Raw genomic sequence first — 25,692 nt, forward strand, 5'->3', positions numbered from 1 at the left:
AGTGTATTTTTTTTTTTTTGCATTCAAATTCATTAAATTGTATTTTTTCCAAAATACATTGCGTTTGAAAAATTGCCGGTGACGTAAAAAAAAAAATTGTAAAATAATTCAATTTTATTCTCTAGGGTCTCTGCTTTAAAAAAAAAAATATTCTGAGTATGGTGTTCTGCGTAATTTTCTAGCAAAAAAAAATATAATTTTTATTTGTGGGAGAGAAAAGTCAGAGCGGGCATGAGTGGGAAGCAGGGCAGGACTTAGGGTGGTGGGGGCCCCTGGGCTTGAGTGTTGATTGAGGGGCCCCCTGGAGCCGAGAAGCAGGGGGGGGGGGGTCGAAGTTGTTAAACGGGGGGGGGGGGTGCCGCTGAGGTCGAAGTTGTTGAACGGGGGGGGGGGGGTCCGCCAAGATCGAAGCTGATTGAGGTTGTTGAGCGGGGGGGGGTCGCGAGATCGGAGTTGTAGAGCGGGGGGGTGAAGGGGACTTCTTACCTCTTCATCAGCATGGCTCTTCCTGCTTCTTCCTCCCAGGGCCCCCTATTGTACCAACACGAGTTCTACCCCTTCCCCAATCCATGCATAAAAAAAAAAAAGTTTTTGGCTTGAAATAAACTTTAAAACTCATTTAGTAATAATATTGTCTACAGTACATCAGATCTTACAACACAAAACTGCAGATACAGCTTATAACAACTAAGAAAATATAAAAGAGATGTTGCGCAAAAAAACATGCGGAGGTAGAAGAGGCAACACTTTCATTTATAGAGCAAATTTATACATTGTATCTATATAGACAAAGTGCAAACTATTCTACTTCTAGCAAGAAGCAGGGGCGCCGTCTGCTATGACCACGGCACGGATTGCACACATTACATCTTTATAAAAAGTTCTAGAAGTGTGCAATGAAGACTTCATCCTGGTCTTCACCAACTGAGGTCACCGAACACGAAGGAGCAGAGCCCTAGAGGCCGAAGAAAAGCGTTGGCGTCTGGTTACTGAAGTGGTCGGTTTGTTAACATTTTACAAAAAAAAAAAAAGCATAGAATCTTGTCATCAGCAAGGAAATGAATGGCGTTAAAAAGTTTTTTATTTTTGTTTTTTTTGAAAAGTTGAAAACAAAAAAAATCTTCAGATCCTCCGACGATCTTTTAGATGATACCAAACTGTGCCAACTCGTGTAGCTCTAAGTGGCTGAATGCCTCCCAAGGACAGATGACAGTAATGTCTGCAAAAGAGAAAACATTATTTTTATAGAGTTATTATAAATGTTTGTGCATTTTCTTAAAATGTATGTAAGTTGTGCAACCATATTACATGTTACACCCTAAATATGGGTGGGGCTTTAGTATGAGGAAAGAGATTTTAAATAATGAGACTGGGTGGATCTATGAGTTGGGGACTTTACAACTAAATGGTTTAAATACCGATATTGCTTTAACTACTTTAGACCCGAGCCATAGTAAAAAGACAGCCTCCAGGTGGCTCTATAAATCCGGGAGGCCATCTTTTTACGGCCTCGCGTCCTCCGGCTACTGGGCGGGCTCGCACGTCCCCGAGATGCCAATGCGCGGGCCTGTCGGTCGCGATGTCCACCAGGTACCCGCGATCGGCAATGACAGAGCAGGGACGTGGAGCTCTGTGTGTAAACACAGAGCTCCTTGTCCTGTCAGGGAGAGGAAACAGATGCTGTGTCCCTTGTACATAGGGACACAGCATCGGTCACCTCCCCCAGTCAGTCCCCTCCCCCCACAGTAAGAATCACTCCCAGGATCCACATTTAACCCCTTCCTCGCCCCCTAGTGTTAACCCCTTCTCTGTCAGTCACATTTATACAGTAATCAATGCATTTTATAGCACTGTTCGCTGTATTAATGTGAATGGTCCCAAAAATGTGATGTGTCCACCGCAATATCGCAGTCCTGACAAAATTCGCAGATCACTGTATTACTAGTAAAAAAAAAAATAATAAAAAAAAAACAGAATTCTATCCCCTATTTTGTAGCCACTATAACTTTTGCTCAAACCAATCATATTTATTATAGCAAAAAGTAAAAAATATTGTGGTTTTTTTTTCAAAATTGACGCTCTTTTTTTTGTTTATAGCGAAAAAAATAAAAACCGCAGAGGTGATCAAATACCACCAAAAGAAAGCTCTATTTGTGGGGAAAAAAGGACGCCAATTTTGTTTGGGAAGCACGTCGCATGACCGCGCAATTTTAGTTTAAAGCGACGCAGTGCTGAAAGCTGGAAATTCGCCTGGGCAGGAAGGGGGGTATATGTGCCCAGTAAGCAAGTGGTTAAATTGCTTCATCTCCAACTTCTGAATCTGCTCTGTGCTTCATTCTTAGGATGGGAGTTCATAAAGCTAATAAATGGGTATCGTAATCTTTACTTTATTTTTTAATTAATAATATTGTTGTTGTTGTTAATAACAATAATATTAATAATAATAATAATAATGATGATAAACAACAACATTATTAGTGACAATTATATCAAAATATAAATATATATAATTTATAAAAATAATATTTTTTTCAATATAAATTTTAAGCTGATATTTATGTATTTATTATTTAAATATTCAATAGGAAGAATAGTAAACAAAAGCAAATGAAAGAGAAGAACACGGTATAAAGGAAGTCCTAAAATTAAAGTATACAAATTGTTAATTTCCAGAAATATCCCATGGATTATTAGGGAAAAAAACAACATTATTAAGGCTATCATAATAATAAATAAATTATAATGAAGCTCTATAGCAAATTACTTAAGATTCAGAAGGAGGCAAGAGGTTACTATTGCAGTGGAGCTCCAGTTTTTTTTTTTAATCTTTTTATGTATGAGTGATATATATTTATTCCTGTAATTTTTTTTAATTTTTTTTTTCTAAGGGTTGCATGGAGGCACCTTAATTTGATTGTTTTTGCAAAGCTCCGAGGTCATTTAAATTCTGATTCACTGATGTACTTATCTATGATGGAAGCCCACCTCCTTCAAATTCATCGATTTTAATTTTTTTTGATAACATGCACTTATTAGATTCAAAAAGAGATATGATCACGTCTATAGCGTACCTGTTCCAAGTCCCTCCATTCCAGGAATGTCGTCACCAAATCTAAAAAAATAAATATACCGACATAGAAATATTTAGTTTTGTATTATTTATTTGACAACGATGACGGATATATTATTTGTTATCATTATTTGTATATGTATTTATTGTAATTTATTAAAAAAAAAAAAAAACACAGGTAGGGGTTTTATTTCCACAATAAAAACGACAGACTTATAATTTATGGTCTGGGATATCTTTTTTTTTGTAAACTACTCCAATAAAAAATATTCATTACCGAAGAAGTATTTGATCACTTGTTTCTTCCACATCCATATAAACTGCTTCAAATGTATACAGGAAATTAAAATAATGTTTACAGCTTTAAAAAAGCAAATATAAATTACTGTATGACTTGAGGCGCCATGTTTATGTGCAGGGCCGCCATCAGGGGGGTACAGGCAGTACACCTGTAGGGGGCCCGGAGGTCCACAGGGGCCTGGAGGCCCACAGGGCCCCAGATGGCAACCCACATTTTTTATTTATTTTTTTATAAAAAATATATATATATTTTTTTAGGGGTCCAGAGGTTATTATTATTATTATTATTATTATTATTATTATTATTATTATTAAAGGGCCCAGAGGTCCCCAGTGCCCCGGGTTTGGAAACCCCCCTTTTTTTTTAATAAAAAATGTTAATTTTTTTATATTATTTTTTTTTATTTTTAGTTCTTTTATATATATATATATATATATATATATATATATATATATATATATATATATATATATATATATATATATATATTAAAGGGCCCAGAGGGCCCCAGGGCCCTGGATGGAAACTCCCCCTTTTTTTTTTTTATAAATGTTTATTTTTTTTTTATATATTTTTTTTATTTCTTTTTTATTAAAGGGCCCAGAGGTTTCTTTTTTTTTTTTTTTATTAAAGGGCCCAGAGGCCTCGGATGGCAACCCCCCTTTTAAAAAAAAAAAATATATATATATTTTTTATTTCTCCTATTTATCCTAATTTGCATACCCGACGCGGATTACGACGGGAGCGCCACCTAGCGGACGCCAAAAAATTGCATCTTAGATCCAACGGTGTACTAAGGCGTAAGCCTGTCCGATCTAACACAGATGCCGTCGTATCTTGTTTTGTGGATACCAAAATTTGAAATTACGCCGGCAAATCAGTATAAACAAGAAAATATTGTGTTGCGCTGATAATCAAGTAAAAAATTGCATACATATATATATATACACACCATATACATAAATAAGAACCCCCTACACCTCAAATCAGGGAGGTATATGTGCAAAAGATAAACAAAAACCACTCAAAAACTATAATGTGAAAAAATTCAAATAGAACCAGCAAAAATAGTTCATGGAAAAAACACAGTTCAGTACATAGGCTAATAGGAGACAGGTGTGAGATCCACAGTCCTTTGGTGTGCAGCTGTCATTATAGCAAAAAAAAAAATAAAAAAAAAATAAAACCTTTTCCTTCTGGACTCCCCGATTAACACAGGATATCAGCCGCTCATAAGGAGAAAAGAAAGATATATGGTGCAAATAACGTAATAAAATGGGAAATGAACCCTGCAATACAATGATTGCACTCACGGAACCTCGATGGTAAAAAGGCTCAACTGCAATCAGTCATTGAACGCCGCTCAGTGCTACGATCTCCTCAGAAGGACGGATTCGACCGTCGATCGCGTCACTCGGCTTCTCCCCCACGCGTATCGTCAATAGCCACTGGACTTATTCATGGGTTGCCATGTGACCATGTCAGCAGTCTATTTATACAAGCTGACAATGGAGGCAAGAGCAGAGGGGTGGATCCTTCACATCATTGCCGGCTGACTGGTGCGCTTTAGCCACAATATTTTAATGTGATCTTTACAAGCAAATAAAATACATATATACGAGACCATTTGGAACAAATTAAATGTTAAAATACATTATACAATTCATTTATGCAACCTTCATTATGAACAACTAATAGCCTATACACGTCACTGCCTCCAGTGGTGAGAAGAATAAATACACCTAATATTACTCAACCACTTTCAAAAATAAATAAAAGAAGGCATAGATAATCACCCCCCCTAGTGGGTGATAGTAATATTACAAGAATTACTATAGACATGACATACAATGGAAGGGGATAAAAATCCCGCATACTGGTGAATCTTCACCAAAAAAAACACATGATCAGCTGATCAATAGGTTATAATAATAAACCCAGTCCATAAGATTATTAAAAAATATTAATAACAATATATAATGATAAAAATATATTGATAAAAATATATATATATATTGATAAAAAATATATATAGTATAAACGCCGGCGTAATATCTTTGAGGATCTGCCCCAAAGAATGTAACCATCTTCCGAAATTTGAATGCGAATTAGAATTTGATTGGAGGTCAGTCAAATTAAATTAAATTTGACTGAACACGAAAGATTTGAATAGAATTTGAAAGTGAATAAATTAAATTCCAAAAACGAATCAAACTAAATTCCAAATAACAAATTATTTAAAAAATGAATCAAAATGAAACAAAACTTTTGGGAAGCTGTAAATGTACCCTCTGACACCCTTCTTCGGCGGCTTGCTCTTGAACTGACGGGTCTGTCTCTGCTTGAACTTTGGGGGTCCCTTGCGAGGTGTGGTGGGTCCACCTTGGACATTACCGGGAGCCAGGGCGCTGGCGGCGGGGGAGCTGGAGTTCATAGTCACCAATAGCGGGTTCCACTCTCAGACGGCGGGATCTAAAGGAAATACATTGTGTGTTATCATTTGTAATAAAGATATAATAAAGATTGATACATTTGAATGGGACAGCATTGGGTGAATAGAATAATAATGAATTTGCTGTCCCTCTCTGTCATCTCTTGTATGTGACTGGTGGTTAGAATCTTATAATTATCAGATGTTAAAATGTATCCAGATCAGTTTCTTTATTTTTTTTTATAGAGCAGAGAACCCTTCCTCACTTTATCCAAAATAAAATAAAATGTGGGCGTGACTTGAGGGCTTCATAAATGACAATCATTTGGCAAATCTAAAAGCTACGGAGCTCTGAGGTAAGACCATTAACGCCGGCTTTAGACTTAGAATTGTGTTAGAAAATTTTCCTTTTAACTGCTTGCCAGGGTTGGCCCGCCCCCCCGTCCATCGCCGTCACCCTTATCCATGCGTCCGGCCCCTTTCAGGACACCGGTACATGAATTCCAATGCGGAGGGGCTGTTTTTTTGAAGCGCCGACTAGACCTAGAGGCTCTAATAGGCTTCAATATTGGGTGGGCTTGGGTGATTGGGAGGGGTTTACCAGAGGCAGGCTGTGATTGGGAGGGGGGTGTGTACCAGTGACAGGCTGTGATTGGGAGGGGGGAGTGTGTACCAGTGACAGGCTGTGATTGGGAAGGGGTGTGTACCAATGACAGGCTGTGATTGGGAGGGGGGGAGTGTGTACCAGTGACAGGCTGTGATTGGGAAGGGGTGTGTACCAATGACAGGCTGTGATTGGGAAGGGGTGTGTACCAGTGACATGCTGTGATTTGGAAGATGTGTGTACCAGTGACAGGCTGTGATTTGGAAGGCTATGTACCAGAGGGGGGCTGTGATTGGGAAGGGGTGTGTACCAGAGGGAGGCTGTGATTGGGAAGGGGTGTGTACCAGAGGGAGGCTGTGATTGGGAGGGGGTGTACCAGAGGGAGGCTGTGATTGGGAGGGGTGTGTGCCGGAGGCAGGCTGTGATTGGGAAGATGTGTGCCAGAGGCAGGCTGTGATTGGGAAGATGTGTGCCAGAGGCAGGCTGTGATTGGGAAGAGTTGTGTACCAGTGACAGGCTGTGATTGGGAAGGGTGTGTACCAGAGGGAGGCTGTGATTGGGAAGGGTGTGTACCAGAGGGAGGCTGTGATTGGGAGGGGGTGTGTGCCGGAGGCAGGCTGTGATTGGGAGGGGGTGTGTACCAGTGGCAGGCTGTGATTGGGAAGGGGTGTGTACCAGTGACAGGCTGTGATTGGGAAGAGTGTGTACCAGAGGGAGGCTGTGATTGGGAAGGGGTGTGTACCAGTGACAGGCTGTGATTGGGAAGAGTTGTGTACCAGTGACAGGCTGTGATTGGGAAGAGTGTGTACCAGAGGGAGGCTGTGATTGGGAGGGGTGTGTGCCGGAGGCAGGCTGTGATTGGGAAGGGTGTGTGCCGGAGGCAGGCTGTGATTGGGAGGGGTGTGTGCCGGAGGCAGGCTGTGATTGGGAGGGGTGTGTGCCAGAGGGAGGCTGTGATTGGGAGGGGTGTGTGCCAGAGGCAGGCTGTGATTGGAAGGAGTGTGTGCCAGAGGAAAGCTGTGATTGGGAGGGGGAGTGCCAGACGCAAGCTGTGATTGGGAGTAGGGAGTGCCAGAGACAGGCTTTGATTGGAAGGGGGTGTGTGCCAGAGACAGGCTGTGATTGGGAGTAGGGAGTGCCAGAGACAGGCTTTGATTGGGAGGGGGTGTGTCAGAGGCAGACTGTGATTGGTGAGGGGGCATGGTGGTTGAACAAACCACACAATCCAGGCACGCTGTGTGTCTGCACAGTATCCTGTACCTTATTTCTTCTCACTGACCACCAATGTAAGGAACATTCTTGTCCTGTTTTTGTTATTCTGAACTCCCTTATATAAGTATGGGGTGGGCTGCATTCAATGTATACAATATAATAAGCTCCTTTGGCTCCATGCTGCTCTGGGAAGTCCCACATACATGACATTTGTGTTCTGGTCACAGGAAGGTCATGTATGTTTTCTAGAACTCTCCAGAACATTTGGGATTGGCTCTCAGGTAATCCCCTCTCTCTATAATTACAAAGCCTGGTACCTGATCCCATTATTCCCTGAGATCTGATCATCAAAGGTCACAAGGGCTTTGTAAGATAAATGGAACTCCATAATCCGTCCCGCTGACAGACGCTGCTCTCTAATTGGATAAAGAAAGAGCAGAATGTTCCTTGAAAGCCGGGATTAGAGCCGTGTGAGGGGCTCATGGATATCTCTGGGGTGCGGGAATTGGGCGCGGTCCTGAGATGTGGCAACAGGAAGGTGACTTGTGGCTCCTGAACATCAATAAGACAAAACACGGGCATCACATGTATTGATGACACGTTGTGGAATAACATCCCAATTCACACCAATGTATGGCCCAGTGGTGCCGCCCCCCCCCCCCTCTCTCCTATCACCTCTCACACCAATGTATGGCCCAGTGGTGCCCCCCGGCGCCCCCTCTCTCCTGTCACCTCTCACACCAATGTATGGCCCAGTGGTGCCGCCCCCCCCCCCCTCTCTCCTATCACCTCTCACACCAATGTATGGCCCAGTGGTGCCCCCCGGCGCCCCCTCTCTCCTGTCACCTCTCACACCAATGTATGGCCCAGTGGTGCCGCCCCCCCCCTCTCTCCTGTCACCTCTCACACCAATGTATGGCCCAGTGGTGCCCCCCCCCTCTCTCCTGTCACCTCTCACACCAATGTATGGCCCAGTGGTGCCCCCCCCCTCTCTCCTGTCACCTCTCACAGCAATGTATGGCCCAGTGGTGCCGCCCCCCCCCTCTCTCCTGTCACCTCTCACACCAATGTATGGCCCAGTGGTGCCGCCCCCCCCCCCTCCTGTCACCTCTCACAGCAATGTATGGCCCAGTGGTGCCCCCCCCCCTCTCTCCTGTCACCTCTCACACCAATGTATGGCCCAGTGGTGCCGCCCCCCCCCCTCTCTCCTGTCACCTCTCACACCAATGTATGGCCCAGTGGTGCCCCCCCCCTCTCTCCAGTCACCTCTCACAGCAATGTATGGCCCAGTGGTGCCGCCCCCCCCCCTCTCTCCTGTCACCTCTCACACCAATGTATGGCCCAGTGGTGCCGCCCCCCCCCCTCTCTCCTGTCACCTCTCACACCAATGTATGGCCCAGTGGTGCCGCCCCCCCCTCTCCTGTCACCTCTCACACCAATGTATGGCCCAGTGGTGCCGCCCCCCCCTCTCCTGTCACCCTTCTCTCACCATAGATAGATTTGTGCATTGCATGAATCTATCTATGGTTGCCACTGCCACCCCCTAAAATATATTTTAACGTTCCCCTGTCCCCGCGTGCTCGCACTCAGAAGCGAACGCATAAAATAAGTCCCTCCCACATATGAAAATGGTGTTTAAACCACACATGCATAGGCGTGCGCAGGGGGGTGTACCGGGCTTGTTTTTTTTAAGCATGAAACTGTTTTTTTTCCCCACAAATTTGAAAAATTGCTGCGCAAATACCGTGCGAGATAAAAAGTTGCCATTGTATTCTCTGGGGTCTCTGATAAAAAAAAACATATAATTTTTGGGGGTTCTATGTAATTTTTTAGCCAAAAAAATATAAGATTTTTACATTTAGGAGAGAAATGTCAGAATCGGCCTGGGTGGCGAGGGGTTAAAAACAAATAACATTTGCTACAGCTAATCCTCTACAACTTGTTACAAATGATATCAAATGTTTCTACTAGAAAGTTGCAAATATTCATTTTATAAGTAAAACAAAAACATGTGATCTCCTTAGAGAACAATCTGAGCCTCCTCATAAGAGAAGATTTATTGTCATTGTAAGAAACAAATTCACAATGAAATTACATTTCTCTTCCACACATTTGTCATTCCTCACAATTATACCAAAAAGATATATATATATATATATATATATATATAAAAGTGTCTAAAAGTATATAAAAGTATAAAAATTGTCCTCATATCAAAAACTAAACAAGACAATAAAATAAGACTAAAGGGGGTTATTTACGAAAGGCAAATCCACTTTGCACTACAAGTGGAAACTATGGCCCGGATTCACGTAGAAGCGTGCATCTTTGTGCGGGCGTAACGTATCCTATTTACGTTACGCCTCCGCAACTTTGACAGGCAAGTGCCGTATTCTCAAACCAAAGTTGCGGCGGCGTAGCGTAAATAGGCCGGCGTAAGCCCGCCTAATTCAAATGTGGTAGATGTGGGCGTGTGTTATGTAAATTTAATGTGACCCCACGTAAATGACGCTTTTTTACGAACGGCGCATGCGCCGTCCGTGAAAGTATCCCAGTGCGCATGCTCCAAATTAACCCGCAAGAAGCCAATGCTTTCGACGTGAACGTAAATGACGCACAGCCCTATTCGCGAACGACTTACGCAAACGACGTAAAACGTGAAAAATTTTACGCTGGCCCAACGTCCATACCTAACATTGGTACGCCGCATGCACGCCATATAGCAGGGGTAACTTTACGCCGGGAAAAGCCTTATGTAAACGGCGTATCTGTACTGCGTCGGCTGGGCGTACGTTCGTGAATTGGTGTATCTAGCTGATTTACATATTTCTAGGCGTAAATCAGCGTACACGCCCCTAGCGGCCAGCGTAAATATGCAGTTAAGATACGACAGCGTAAGAGACTTACGCCGGTCGGATCTAACACAAATCTATGCGTAACTGATTCTAAGAATCAGGCGCATAAATACGACGGCTCGGACTCAGAGTTACGACGGCGTATCAGGAGATACCCCGGCGTAACTCGTACGTGAATCCGGGCCTATAAGTGCAAAGTGCACTTGAAATTGCACTTGGAAGTGCAGTCGCTGTAGATCCGAGGGGGACATGCAAGGATAATAAAAAACAGCACATGATTGGATAATAAAATCAGAAGAGCTCCCCCACCCCCATTTCAAATCTTCCCCTTTAGATTTACAGCGATTGCACTTCCAAGTGCACTTTCAGTGTAATTTTAAGTGCACTTTGCACTTGTAGTGCAAAGTGGATTTGCCTTTTGTAAATATCCCCCCCTATGTGACCTCTTTCATTTCATTCCTGCATTGAAAGCCTTAATAGCCCTGGGAAAAGAAGCCGTCATAAGTCTTGGTTCACACTGACTGCGGGAATGAAATTGCGCGTGATCAGCTGGACTCACGCAATTTTATTCCCACATGTCAGTCCCGACTTCGGGGGCGATCTCAGAGACATCTGTTGCGGGTTTCTGCACAGATGTCCATGGAAATCGCACCCCAAAATCGCCAAAAGCAGTACAGGAAACTACTTTTGGAAATCGGTGCGGCGCCCCAAATGCGGTATCGCACCGATTCGGACGCAGCCGTTGCCGGCAATTGCCGCCGATTTGGCGTGCGATTTGACATGTCAAATCGCACGCCAAATCACGTCAACGTGAACCAGGGCTTAAAGTGATATTAAAGGTTCAAGTTTTTTTTTTTTTAAATAAAAAACATACTTACCTAGTTTTGCACAGAGCGGCGCCCAATTCTCCACTTCTGGGGTCCCACGGCGGCTCTTCCCCGCATTAGATAACCCCCTCTGCGACGCTCTCTCCCGAGGGGGTTAGCTTGTGGGCGCGCTCCCGTGTCGTACACTTGCCATCCATAGACGTAGAGTGTATGACTCGGCCCCCGCCCCCCGCGTCATTGGATTTGATTGACAGCAGCAGGAGCCAATGGCTGTGCTGCCATCAATCTATCCAACGAAGAGCAGTAAAGAGAGTGACGCGGAATTGCGCCCACTGAAATTTGGGGCTCAGGTAAGTAAAAGGGGGGGGGGGGAGTCTGATGGAGATCCGGGTGGTACAGACTCCGGAGTCCGTGGGCCGCAGTTTCAGGTTTTCTTTTCAGGTCTTGATTAAGGCAGCTGCCCCTAATCCTGGGGAGAGTATGTTTGTGTCTCCGGATTTCTGGATACAAGGACATTTACTATAAGCCAAGGACCGGTCACACTGCAGGCACAGTAAGGCTCGCTAGAGAGGAACTTTATTTCTGTTTGATTGGTGGCAAGATGAACTTTTCCTTCTGTTTGGGAATTTCCTGTGGATTAAAACTGAAGTTTTCCTAAAGAAACTGAGTTTGTCCCGGCATTGAGTCTCATCCCCCTAATATATATATATATATATATATATATATATATATATATAAAAAAAAAAATCCGTAGCCTCCTGCATATAACACACAGGCACAGTTTACCCTCTATATTCGGGGTAAAAAAGTGTGTTTACGCCAATAAATACAGTGTGTGTGTGTGTGTGTGTGTATGTGTGTGTATGTGTATATATATATATATATATATATATATATATATATATATAATTACACCTATCTTTTTTTTTTATAACATATGGGATGTATATTTAATATTCTAAATACAATAGTGACATCTTGCTATAGGCTTATGCCCCGTACACACGATCACTTTTTGTGATGGAAAAAAAATTTAATTTTTCCAACTTCATCATTAAAAATGATGTTGCCTACACACCATCATTTTTGGAAAATGATTAACAAAGCGACGGCACCCTAAAGGGGAAGTTCTATTCGCCTTGAGGCTGCTTTTAGCTGGTTACTTGTTAGTAAAAGACGATTTGCGCTTTTTTTGTCTGTTACAGCGTGATGAATGTGCTTACTCCATTATGAATGGTAGTTTTACCTCCCGTCTCAAAACTTGCTTCTGGGCATGTGCGGGTTTAAAACGTCATTTTTGCCCACACAAGATCATTTTTTATGACACAAAAAATGACATTTTAAAAAATGACATAAAAAATTCAAGCATGTTCGAAAAAAAATTTGGTCGTTTTTCAGAAGACATAAAATTACATTTTGCCCACACACGATCATTTTAAATGACATTTTTAAAAATGTCATTTTTTTTTTCATCACAAAAAGTGATCATGTGAATGTTAAACTAGAGAATAAAAATTAATAGAAGAATATAAGTGGAATCATGCTGTACATTTTTCATCATCTAGGACGGTGTTGCTAAAGTTCCTTCCTTTCCCCCGTCTTTCCTTTCTTTTTCCTTTTTTTTCTTTTCTTTTTCCTCCTTTTCTTTTCATTTTCCCTTTTTTCTTTTTCTTCCCCCCCCCCACCCCTTTTTTTTCTTTTCTTCTTTTTATTTTCTTCTGTCCTTTCCCCCCCTTTCCCCTTTGAGAACCCCCTTTTACTCACCTTGTTTTAATGCCGGAGAGAATACAGGCCAACCGCAGGCTGCTTGATTGTCTCTCACACACAGACAACCTGCACTAAAAACGCTCCCAACAGCCACTGGTCCAGTTCAGATCCTCCTTGATTGCCGATATGCTAAACAGAGAGAGAGAAAAGCTGTTCAACACATCAGAGCGCAAGAGTCAGGCCCACCCATCCCACGTGTGAGGAGCTCTCAAGAATCAAGCTGCTGAGGATTAGAGGACCTCAGATTAAGGCTTTTAGAGGCAACTTTCTGTTAACTGTGGTGGCCCCTGCAGTAGTCTAGAGCGGTGGTTCCCCATCTGTTGGCCCACAGCTTCCCCTATCCTGGGGCCCCCAGCCAGCTGTAGATCCCTAAAACCTCCTGTGGTGCCTTCCATAGTGGTGCCCAGACTCCCACAGTGTCTCATAGTTCCCATAGCAACTTCCACTGTGGCCCATAGTGCCGCCCAGATTCTCACGGTGCTTCTTGGCTTCAGTAGTGCCTTCCATTGTGGCCTACAGTGCTCCCCAATCTGCTACAGTGTTGCCCAGACTCTCACAGTGCTCCCAACATCCAAAAGTACTTCCCAGTCTTCCACAGGGCTTCTTGGCTCCCATAATGCCTCCCACAGTGCCTCCTCGCTCCCATAGTGTCTCTAAACCTTCCATAAAGGCCTACAGTGCCGTCCAGACTCCCACAGTGCCTCTTGGCTCTCATATTACCTACCATAGTGGCCCACAGTGCTCCCCAGCCTTCTGTAGCTCTGCCCAGATTCCCACAGTGCTTTTTGGCTCCTGTAGTGCCTCCCAACCTTCCATTGTGGCCTACAGTGCTCCACAATCTCCTACAGTGTTGCCCAGACTCCCACAGTGCTCCCCAAGTCTTTTACATTCCCACCCAGACTTCCACAGGGCCTCTTGGCTCCAATAATGCCTCTCAACCTTCCATAGTGACCCACAATTCTCCCCGACCTCCTACAGTCCCACCCAGACTTCCACAGGGCCTCCTAGCTCCTGTAGTGCCTCCCAACTTTCCATAGTTACCATAGGTCTCCTCAACCTCCTACAGTGCCATCCAGACTCTCTGTGCTTCCATAGTGGCCCACAGTGCTCCCCAACCTCCTACAGTGCCTCCCACAGAGCCCCCGCTTGCTGTAGAGCCTTTAGCCCTCCATAGTGCCTTCAGCTTACAGCAGTGTACAACAATGCCCCTTCAGAAATCTCATGCCCTACTGGGCCACCAAGTCTGACGAGACCTCTACCTCACTCCACAGTAATGTTTAGCCTTATCCAGAGCCTTCAAAAATGTTAAGTTTCGCATTGCCATACTATTATTGTGCAAGTATACATTTTATTCTTTACGGTTGGGGCATGAAAGGTTTTGGAAGAAATTATTAGACCCTGGTCTTAAAAAAGGATGACAACCTTTGGTCTAGAGCAGTGGTCATCAACCCTGTCCTCAGGGCCCACTAACAGGCCAGGTTTTATGTATTAACTTGGGGACAACCTGGTGACCCCAAGCACTATCCCATTATCTGTTGACTTTGGAACTATACTTAATTACCATTGTACTGTTGTCATTCAACCCCCGATAAAGGAGGAGGTATGAGCCCCTCAGGTGTGTTGGTTTTCTACCCCTCATCTTGAAAAACCAACTCATTCGTGTTTTGTGGCGCTCTCATCCCTTTTATTGTAGCCAGGGCTGGACTGGGACAAAAATGTGGCCCTGGACTTCATCCAGACCGGCCCAGGACACAACACATCAGGGTACAGTGCATATCAGGGCATGGTACAAAGCTCATCACATCAGGGTAAGGCACACCACATTAAGGCACGGGGCATAGCACATCAGGGCACATCGTTTACCTGCCAGCATGCAGAGTAGCGCAGGAAGCGCGTGTTCTCTCTCAAGTCACGCTGCGGCTGCTCCCTGCCCCCCCGGCAGACCCTCCTCTCTCCTCTCTTATCATCTGGAAAGGACGAGGTCACAGGCAAATGGGGATGGACGAGAAGAGGCCACTGGGGGGGGTGGTTGGGGAGCAGCCGCAGCGTGATTTGCGAGAGAACAGACGCTTCCTGCGCTACTCTGCATACTGGCTAATCTTGATCTACCCGTCAGGCGCCAGCTGTTGGGGATTGACTGGTAGATCGCCGTTGACCTCTGTTGACGGAAATTATATATATATATATATATATATATATATATATATATATATATATATATATATAATATATATATATAATATATATTTTTTTTATATTAGACAGCAATTCATAAACAGGGAGCAGGCACACCTGGGGGCAGCAACACAACGGAAGCCCAACATTACTTTGCAAGGCAGATTCAACAATGTCAGCAGCCAAAGGCGTGCGCACAGGGTGTGCCTGGGCACACCCTAATCATCTAGTGCACATTGGCATTCTTGCTTTGTGTGCCAGTGGGGAGATGGGAAAGATCTCCCTCTTACCCGCTCTGCCATAAGAAAAGTGCTTACTTGCTTCTCCTTCACTGTACCAGCAGGGAGATTAAAGAGGAGTTCCACCCAAATTTGGAACTTCCTCTTATCCCACTCCTCTCCCCCTTACATGCCACATTTGGCATGTAATTTTTTTGGGGGGGGGAGTGGGGGCTTCAGGAAGAGTGGGACTTCCTGTCCCACTTCCTCCTTCCTGTAGGCGATTAAGCTTAATCGCCTTCAGGAAGGGGCTGCTGTAGGCGATCGCCTAGGACACGTCACAGGTCCTAGGCGATGTCCTGGCCAATTACACGGCGCAGCGCCGGGCCGCTCGCGCATGCGCAGTGCCGCTCGCTGGAGCGCTGGAGCAGGTAAGTGAATTGAAAACTGATGTGTTTTCTCTAGTTTAAATGACTATGGTATGTTCAGCTGTCTGAGATCCACCTAGAATTTGAAACATTGCTGTCTGTTTTGTTTATGTCTATTTGATAATACTGGCATGTTGCTTTTGCTTAACCCTCTGTAGATCTGTCCACCTTACAATGTTTTATTATCTCCTCTGACTTACCCAAAATCACGGCCCATTAATTTTATTGCCCTCTTGCTGATCTGTTTTTGACCAAAGAATTTTGCCCTGTTGATCAGCATAACTTTAATACCTCCTGATTAGCTAATTGAAATGCACCCACCCCCTATCTCTGTCAGTATAAATGTAAGCATCCTTTAGGGGGAAGCATTAGCAGGGGGCTCATAGCGTCTGGGGCTCATAGCGTCTGGGGCTCATTCTTCAAGTGGGGCGTTTCTATAAGTGGAAGCACTTCGGCTCTGCACTTCAGCGATTGTACAAGGCGGGGAAGTATTAAATGCCTTGTCTTTTATAATACAGGTATCACTTTTTTTTTTTGGGAGGTTTTACTTTTCCTCCCCTTTCTAAAATGCACTGTCTACCACTGCTTCTGACAGCTGTGTCTTCTATCCTTAAACTGTCTTCCCTTCACCCCTCTTCGCCACCCAACACCTTGTATATATCACCCTCACTTCTGTCCTCTTCTTATTACTGCACTCACCAACTCATGCTAATTCTAAAACCAAATGCCCAATGCTCCAAATCGCTGGGGCATGTCCCCTCATATAAATCGCATTCCCACATTACCTCCCTCACCCTTCTACTTCTCCTATCCTCTGGTGATGTCTCCCCAAACCCTGGCCCTCCATCTAACTGTGCTCAACGCACCAATTGCCCTACACCCTCTGGATGCAGTCGCAATCCACACAATCTAATTCCCATTTCCCTTCTTCCCAAGACCAGACTCCCTTTCTCTTGCGCCCTTTGGAATGCTCGCTCCGTCTGTAACAAACTCACCCCCCTCCATGATCTCTTTATCGCTAACTCATTTAATCTTCTCGCCATTACTGAAACCTGGCTTCATGAATCCGACACCACGTCTTCTGCTGCTCTATCTCACGGTGGTCTTCTTTGGACTCACTCCCCCAGACCCAGTGGACGCAAAGGAGGGGGTGTTGGAATCCTATTGGCCCCACATAGCACCTTTCAGGTGCTTCAGCCACCTCCCTCTATGTCACTCTCCTCATTTGAGGCGCATTGCATTCGTCTCTTCTCCCCAGTTTCTCTAAGGATAGCTGTCATCTACCGCCCCCCCCGGTCCAGTATCCTCCTTTCTTGATGATTTCTCTGCCTGGCTACCCTACTTTCTCTCTTCTGAAATCCCCACAATCATTCTTGGCGACTTCAACATCCCTACTAATGCTAACACTCCTGCAACTTCCAAACTTCTCAGTCTAACCTCCTCTTTTGACCTGAAGCAATGGATACATGCTCCTACTCACTCTGAAGGCAATACTCTTGACCTTGTCTTTTCTCACCTATGCACTCTATGCAACCTCTCCAATTATCCTTACCCCCTCTCTGATCACTACCTTATTAATTTTACTCTCTCACTCTCCTCCACATCCTCTCCCCCCAAATGCCTAACAGTTACTCGTAGAAACCTGGACCATATCAACCCTTCTCTTCTATACTCTGAGACTGACCACCTCTATGACAAAATTGCACCCCTGTCCTGCACCGACCTAGCCACTTCTGTCTACAACACTTCACTTCTAGCATCACTGGACAGACTGGCCCCTCTCACTACACGCAGAATAAGGCCCCGTCCCCTTCAACCCTGGCAAACAAATGATACTAGAAGTCTGAAAAAACATAGCCGTGCTCTCGAGCGCCAGTGGCGCAAGAGCAAGTCCAAGGAAGACTTCGCCCAGTATAAATCTGCCCTCCAAATATACAATTCTAGCCTCTTCACTGCCAAGCAGACCTATTTTATCACCCTTATTAAAAACTTATCATCCCGTCCCCGTCAACTCTTCTCTACCTTCAACTCTCTCCTTCGTCCTCCATTGCCTCCACCCACTAACTCACTCACCGCCCAGGAGATCGCCAATCACTTCAAGCGGAAGATTGATACAATTCGCAACGAGATCTCTACTGTTCAGATACCCTCCACGCCTCACGCCTCATGCCTACAGGTACAGTCATTACTTCCCTCTTTCAACCCCACCACTATAGACGAGGTCGCTAAATTACTTGCTAACGTCCATCTTACCACCTGTGCTCTGGATCCTGTTCCCTCGCAAATGCTACGCTCGCCCTCTGGCTCGATTCTACACTCTCTAACCCACATCTTCAATCTCTCCCTCTCTTCTGGCATCTTCCCTAACTCTTTGAAACATGCACTAGTCAGCCCCATACTTAAAAAGCCCTCACTGGACCCGTCCAATCTTGACAACCTACGCCCCATCTCCTTGCTCCCCTTTTTATCCAAACTCCTTGAACGTCTAGTCTACAACCGACTGAGCGTCCACCTTGCTAAAAATAACCTCCATGATCCCCTTCAGTCTGGATTTCGTCCTCAACATTCCACAGAAACTGCTCTCCTAAAACTAACAAATGATATACTAACAGCCAAAACTAAGGGACACTATTCTGTGCTCCTACTCCTGGACCTCTCTGCCGCCTTCGATACGGTTGACCACCCACTCCTCCTCAAAAAACTCCACAATTTTGGTCTCCGTGACTGTACTCTTCGCTGGTTCTCCACCTACTTATCCAACCGCACCTTCAGCGTTGCTTACAACTCTACTTCCTCCTCTCCTCTTCCATTCTCTGTTGGGGTCCCCCAAGGTTCTGTTCTTGGACCTCTCCTATTTTCTATCTACACCTCCTCCCTGGGTCAGCTGATGGCCTCCCACGGCTTCCAATACCATCTTTACGCTGATGACACTCAAATCTATTTCTCTACCCCTCAACTCACTTCTTCATTCTCCTCACGTATCACTAATTTACTATCGGATATATCAGTTTGGATGTCACACCACTTCCTCAAACTCAACCTATCCAAAACGGAACTTATAATTTTTCCTCCCCCACGTGCCTCTTCCCCTGATCTCTCTGTCAAAATTAATGGTACAACTATCTGCCCATCCCCACATGTCAAGGTCCTAGGAGTAGTCCTGGACTCTGAACTCTCCTTTAAGCCTCACGTTCAATCACTGTCCAAATCTTGCCGCCTCAACCTTCGCAACATCTCCAAAATACGCCCATTTTTAACCAATGACACCACAAAACTCTTAATTCACTCCCTGGTCATCTCTCGCCTCGATTACTGCAACTCCCTCCTCATTGGCTTACCGCTGCATACTCTATCCCCCCTTCAGTCTATCATGAATGCTGCTGCCAGACTAATCCACCTTACCAACCGCTCTGTCTCTGCTACTCCTCTCTGTCAATCCCTCCACTGGCTTCCGCTCATCCAACGAATTAAATTCAAAATACTAACAATTACCTACAAAGCCATCCACAACACTGCCCCCAGCTACATCACTGACCTAGTTTCTAAATACCAACCTGTACGTTCTCTTCGTTCTTCTCAAGACCTCCTACTCTCTAGCTCTCTCATCACCTGCTCACATGCTCGTCTCCAGGACTTTTCTAGAGCCTCTCCATGCCTATGGAACTCCTTACCCCAATCTATCCATCTATCTCCTTCTCTATCAGCTTTTAGAGGATCCCTGAAAACCCTTCTCTTCAGAGAAGCCTACCCTTCCCACACATAACTGTTTTTTCATTTGAGTCCATCTGATCATCCCTCACAGCTAACTACCCTTTGTTCCACTTGACCCTCCCTTCTAGATTGTAAGCTCTAACGAGCAGGGCCCTCTGATCCCTCCTGTATTGATTGTATTGTGACTGTACTGTCTTCCCTGATGTAAAGCGCTGCGCAAACTGTTGGCGCTATATAAATCCTGTATAATAATAATAATAATAAATAAGTGTCTGTTTATTAAAAGCCAGCAGCTACACTTTTTGTAGCTGCTGACTTTTAATAAACATACAAATTGGCTGGAACTCCCCTTTAATTGTACCGGGACAATATACATGTAAAACATATTCGTGTTTGAGCTTTGGGGTGCACACCCTCAGGGGTGGACTGACCATTGAGTCACTCGGGCCCGAGGGCCCCATGCCACTAGGGGGCCCCATCAGGGTTGCCAGGCTCAGTAAAACCAGGGACAGTATGTAAAAATCTTCTTTTTTTTTTTTTCATCTGCCCCTGATATGTCCGAAACCGACATGCTTTTCATGTGACAATCCCGAGATTTTAGCTGTCCCGCCTCTGCACTGCGTGGTGGCCATCTGTAAGCCCGGGGGCCCCATAATCTTCTATTGCCCGGGGGCCCCATGAGTTGTCAGTCCACCCCTGCACACCCTAATGCATTAGGCTGCGCACACCTATGTCAGCAGTTCTGATCTGAAAACATGCAAAAAGGGGAAGAAGGACCCGGGAAAGGCAAATTGCACAATTATATGAAAGGTCTCCGGCACTCTCTCAAACTGGGAAGCAAAAAAAAACAAAAAAAACTTTACTAAACTGTTTCAGCTTCTCGGGTTACAATGCTTACAAGCTGTGCCACCCGGTGGGCATTGGTCTGTATATTGCTCTGCCCATGAGCACCTCCCCATTATATCTGCTGGTTTCAAACAGATCAGAGCAGCCGTGGAATAAGAGGAATAAACAGTGCGCTAATGGGTGCATGTGTATAATATTTATAAATAAATTAAATAGGGGCTGCTCATTCCAAAGATAAAAAAACATAAATGTGAAAAACGTAAAGTACCGCGCACCCAATTCCTTTAACAAAACATATATGGATAAAGTGCAGTGATAATTCACGACCACTAGGTGTCCCTAACAGAGTAACAAACATAAAGCGAATGTGCAAACTAGCAATATAAACATAGATTATAAAACCTATAATACCACCGGATATCTCCAGTCTGTACACAATTATATAAATTAGACTTTTAGTACAATGTCCAAAGAGTTAATATATTGTGAAATGGAGAAATGTCCAAAACAACTTCCATCAAATGATTTCCAATGGTGCATAGAGATCGATTGATCCAACAATAGGTGACTAAAAATCTTAGAACACCGGTCACACAGCCCACTCCCCCAATCCTATATGACTCCCATTACAGGAGTCGCATACAGCGGATTGGCACAGATAAGATCCCGATGCTCGTCGCCACGATTCGGCAAGGAGATCAAACGCCACCAAACCTTAAGGTATCGGCAGGGCCGCCATCAGGAATTATGGGGCCCCTTACACAGCCCCCTGGAGAAGAGAACCGGGGGGGGGGGGTGCTGCCGCCTGAAATTTATTGAGAAGCGGGGAGGCTACCACACAAATTGAGAAGCGGGGGGTAGCCATCCGGGGCCCTGGGGACCTCTGGCTGGGCCCTTTAATAAAAAGAAAAAAAAAAAAATTATATATATATATATATATATATATATATATATATATATATATATATATATATATATAATTTTAAATGTTTTTTTAAAAAGGGGGGTTGCCATCTGGGGCCCTGGGGACCTCTGGGCCCTTTAATAAAATATATATATATTTTTTTTAAGGTGGTTGCCATCCCTGCCCCTTACAGGTGTACTGCCTGTACCCCCCTGATGGCGGCCCTGGGTATCGGTAAGAAAGACAATCCTCTTATGCTGAAGTATGTAAATTTATTTAAAAAATGCAAAAATGATCATTTGGTACAAGTGCATATACATGTAAAAGAGTGGAAGCAGGGACGCCAGTTTGCCCTCCACCTGCGTTCCATTGTGGGTGGAAGTGACCTATCACGCTAGACCACACCCAACGCGTTTCGTCAGCACGTCATGACATCAAGTCATGAACCAAGTGATAATCTTAGGTTTTTTTTGTTTTATTTACGTACTTCACAATGGGAAATTGTCTTTCTTACCGATACCTGGAGTTTTGGTGTCTGCTGAAAATGTGTTTTTTTTTTGGGGGTTCTGTGCGCAATTTGTTAGGTATCGATTTATGTGGCGTAACATCATCTTTCACAGTATACAAAAAAATAGTTTTTTGTTTTTTTTTTATTCATGAAATTGTTTCTTTCCAAAAAAATTGCTGTGCAAATACCATTGTGACATTTTCATTCCCTTGTGTGTGTGTGTGTGTGTGTGTGTGTGTGTGTGTGTGTTTGGGGGCTCTGAGTAATTTTCTAGCAAAAGGGTGAGAGAAGTGTCAGGGTTGGCCTGGGTGGCAAGGGGTTAATTACCATAAGTAATATACAAACAATTCTTATATATTGTTTTTAAAGTGGAGGGCCGCCTAAAAAATATATATATATATATATATATATATATATATATATATATATATATATATATATATATATATATATATATATATATATATATAACAGCCTGCAGCTGCTGGCTTTTAATAAATGGATACTTGCCTGCCCAGGGTGCCCGCGATGTCGGCAGCCAAAGCCGATCAGTCGCTCGTCTCTTGGCTGCCCCCCGCCGCCATCTTGGGTGAAGGAATCAGGAAGTGAAGCCTTGCAGCTTCACTCCCTGGTTCCCTACTGCGCATGCGCAAGTCGTGCTGCACGTCCTCGCTGGTCCCTGCTGTCTTCTGGGACGTGTGTGTCTCCCAGAAGACAGCGGGGGAGCACAGTGTCTGCGCAGGAAGTGGCATAGGTCACCGAGGTGATCTATGCCAGGAAGTGGGAGCGCCAACAGTTTACGTAGTGCTTTACAATGTATAGGGTGGACATTACAATTCAATACAAGACGGCCGGCTCATAGAGCTTACATTCTAAAGGGAGAGGTGGTGGTACAAAAGGTAATGGCTGCAGAGAACTTGATGGGGGGGTGGACAGGTTATTAGACAGGTATCTGCTCCCTCCTCCCCCCTAAAAGGTGCCAAATGTGACACCAAGAGGGGGGGGGGGGTGATTCTGAAAAGTGGAAGTTCCATTTTTGGGTGGAACTCCACTTTAAGGTAATTTTCTATATTTTCTAAATCTGTACTCAAGCAGGCGGCTTAACGGAAAAATTACTGAAGTTTGAAGTCACTACTTCCAACCAGTAAATGGATAATTTTTATCATATAGCATATTATATGATTTAGCTTTAGAGGACGCTCTTTGGCCACCAATGGCAGGGATCCCTCAGTAGATATAAGAAGTGTGGAGAGAATGGGAAAGATGCTTCTTTATTTCACAGAACAGGAGGTCAAAGGAAAAGGCCAACGCAGTTTGGGGTTAAACGCATTACTGTAGGAAGTACTGAGGCCCAGGATTTTATTTTGACCTCTTGTCATGCGAAATATAAATACACATGACTCATTTTATTTCTCTGGAACTTTCATTAATTTCCACCCTCACTTCTAAGGGAAGGAAGGAAGGAACTAGAAATGCAGGAAGGAAAGAAACACTTTAGCAAAGGATGGAAAGAAGGAACTAGAAATATATCAGTGGAGGAACAGAAGAGAAGGAAGGAAGGAAGGAAGGAAGGAACTAGAAATATATCAGTGGAGGAAGGGAAGAGAAAGAAAGGAAGGAACTAGAAATATATCAGTGGAGGAAGGGAAGAGAAGGAAGGAACTAGAAATATATCAGTGGAGAAGGAAGGAAGGAACTAGAAATATATCAGTGGAGGAAGGGAAGAGAAGGAAGGAACTAGAAATATATCAGTGGAGAAGGAAGGAAGGAACTAGAAATATATCAGTGGAGAAGGAAGGAACTAGAAATATATCAGTGGAGGAACAGAAGGGAAGGAAGGAAGGAAGGAAGGATCTAAAAATATATCCGTGGAGGAACAGAAAGGAAGGAAGGAAGGAAGGAAGGAAGGATCTAAAAATATATCCGTGGAGGAACAGAAGGGAAGGAAGGAAGGAACTAGAAATATCAGTGGAGGAAGGTAAGAGAAGGAACAGAAGAGAAGGAAGGAACTAGAAATATATCAGTGGAGGAACAGAAGAGAAGGAAGGAAGGAACTAGAAATATATCGGCGGAGGAAGGTAAGAGAAGGAAGGAAGGAACTAAAAGTTTCAGTGGAGAAACTTAAGAATGGAGACACTTCAGCAGAGGATGGATGGAAAGAAGGAACTAGAAATATCAGTGGAGGAACAGAAGAGAAGGAAGGAACTAGACGTTTTGGTGGAGAAAGTTAAGGATGGAGACACTTTAGCAAAGGAAGGAAAAAATGAACTAGAAGTTTCCATGTAGGAAGGTAAAGAGGAAAGACATTTCAGCAAAGGACAGAAGGAAGGAAATTAAATTGGAAAGCCGGAAGGAACTAGAAGTTTCAGTAAAGGAAGGTAAGAAAAGAGGCAAGGAGACGCTTCAGCGAAGGGAAAGAAGGAACTAGAAATATCAGTGGAGGAAGATAAGAGAAGGAAGGACAGAAGAAAGGAAGGAACTAGAATTTTTAGTGGAGAAAGATAAGGAAGGAGACACTTCAGCGAAGGAACTAGACTTTTCCGTGTAGGAAGGTAAGGAGGAAAGACATTTCAGCAAAGGACAGAAGGAAGGAAATAAAAATGTAAAGCAGGAAGGAACTAGAAGTTTCAGTGAAGGAAGGTGAGGAAAGAGGGAAGGAGACACTTAAGCAAAGGAACGAAGGAAGGAACAGAAGGACGGAAGGAAGGAACTATAAATTCTATAGGAAGGACGGCAAATATTTCGATGTATATTACATTACCAGGATGACTTCTTAACTCTTCACTTGAGTCAATCAACTGAACACCCCAATTGACAGCGGTCCATATGATTGGAGCCCTGACCGAGTTCCTGTACATGGACAGATCCCAGGCTTATCGCATCTCATAGGTGATTTAAAAAAAAAAACTTTCCATAAAAACCAAATTCTGAAAGAAAATTCCAGGAAGGTCCTTGAGCGTTTCTCCACCTGACACTAAAGATGATTCCTCATTGGACCTCTCCAGAGCTTCTTTTAAGCCCAATTCCTTCACTTTAATATTTATTTCACAGACCTCCCGGGGTGGGGGGGGGGGGTGATACTCACAGTTCTGGCCTCTCGCAGGATTCTATCGCGGCTCCCGCTCATCCCCTAGAAGTACTCCTGAGAAATTTAAGCAGATTAGGTGAAGATTATCTCTGCTAAACTATTAAGAATCCCAGACTTTGCTGACCTCTGACAGACGGAGCTGCCGGCAGGTGACCAAACAAAGGCCAGAACGCCGGCCGCCATGATGGAGTTCACACCTCCCCCAACATCAACGCCATGTGTCCACGTATGATGTCACCAGATTCCAGGACCATGAATCCCAATCGTGACCTGTGAGTGTTACTAAACATTGGGTTCCTTGTTTGTTTTTTTTGTTTTTTTGTTTTAGGCCGGGCTGTGCTGTGTGAATCTCAGGACCAGATAGACGAAAATGCAGATCCTTTGACGGGCATAATGGTTCCTTAACCACTTCCGGGCCGCCGCACGCCGATATACGTCCCTCACTTTGAAGAGAGTTATCTCTGTTATGGCAGCAGATAGCTACCATGACCACGCTATCCCCGTCAGGGCTGTCTTAATGAGTGGGCACTGCCCAGGGGCCCCAGCTGCATGGAAGGGGGCCCCCTACACTTTTCCCAAAGCAGCTGGTGCTTGAGCCCACGATGCCCAGAAATTGGGGGTCCCAATGGTGCTGGGGGGATATCTGGGGTGTAGAGGGGGGTCAGAGGGCTGGGGAGGCATCAATCTAGCACAGGGGTGTCAAACTCAATTTTATCGTGGGCCGCATCAGCATTATGATTGTCCTCA

The 25,692-nt window shown here is 44.3% G+C and overlaps 2 protein-coding genes across 5 annotated transcripts in view; one reads left to right on the forward strand and one right to left on the reverse strand.

The window, feature by feature from the left end:
* Nucleotides 1-602: 602 nt before the first annotated feature.
* PDE6H (phosphodiesterase 6H) lies at nucleotides 603-25,044 on the reverse strand. 4 transcript variants are annotated; one of them, XM_040358680.1, is made up of 5 exons: nucleotides 24,943-25,044; nucleotides 13,065-13,196; nucleotides 5,660-5,843; nucleotides 3,072-3,112; nucleotides 603-1,219 (listed from the first exon to the last, which is right to left on the reverse strand). In XM_040358680.1, exons 3-5 carry the CDS (start codon nucleotides 5,803-5,805, stop codon nucleotides 1,143-1,145), a joined length of 264 nt encoding a protein of 87 aa, XP_040214614.1. In that variant the 5' UTR covers nucleotides 5,806-5,843; nucleotides 13,065-13,196; nucleotides 24,943-25,044; the 3' UTR covers nucleotides 603-1,142. The 4 variants fall into 4 exon arrangements, with proteins under 4 accessions (XP_040214614.1, XP_040214616.1, XP_040214615.1 ...); XM_040358682.1 differs by lacking the exon at nucleotides 24,943-25,044 and adding an exon at nucleotides 24,619-24,719; XM_040358681.1 differs by lacking the exon at nucleotides 24,943-25,044 and adding an exon at nucleotides 14,931-14,951.
* The window catches only part of ARHGDIB (Rho GDP dissociation inhibitor beta), a 41,934-nt gene continuing 28,013 nt past the window's right edge, over nucleotides 11,772-25,692 (forward strand). The window contains exon 1 of the mRNA XM_040358679.1: nucleotides 11,772-11,853. The gene's annotated coding sequence lies outside the window, so the exon portion shown is untranslated. The remainder of the gene's footprint in view (nucleotides 11,854-25,692) is intronic.

Source organism: Rana temporaria, chromosome 7, assembly GCF_905171775.1.
Source record: "Rana temporaria chromosome 7, aRanTem1.1, whole genome shotgun sequence".
NCBI lineage: Eukaryota > Metazoa > Chordata > Amphibia > Anura > Ranidae > Rana > Rana temporaria.

Excerpts from the sequence above, each read along its gene's own strand:
- PDE6H (XM_040358680.1), bottom strand. The coding sequence starts at position 5,805 with ATGAACTCCAGCTCCCCCGCCGCCAGCGCCCTGGCTCCCGGTAATGTC. Across the intron at positions 3,113-5,659 it reads CCGAAGAAGGGTGTCAGAGG|ATTTGGTGACGACATTCCTG; the intron begins GTACATTTACAG and ends TTATTTTTTTAG. Across the intron at positions 1,220-3,071 it reads AATGGAGGGACTTGGAACAG|ACATTACTGTCATCTGTCCT; the intron begins GTACGCTATAGA and ends TCTCTTTTGCAG.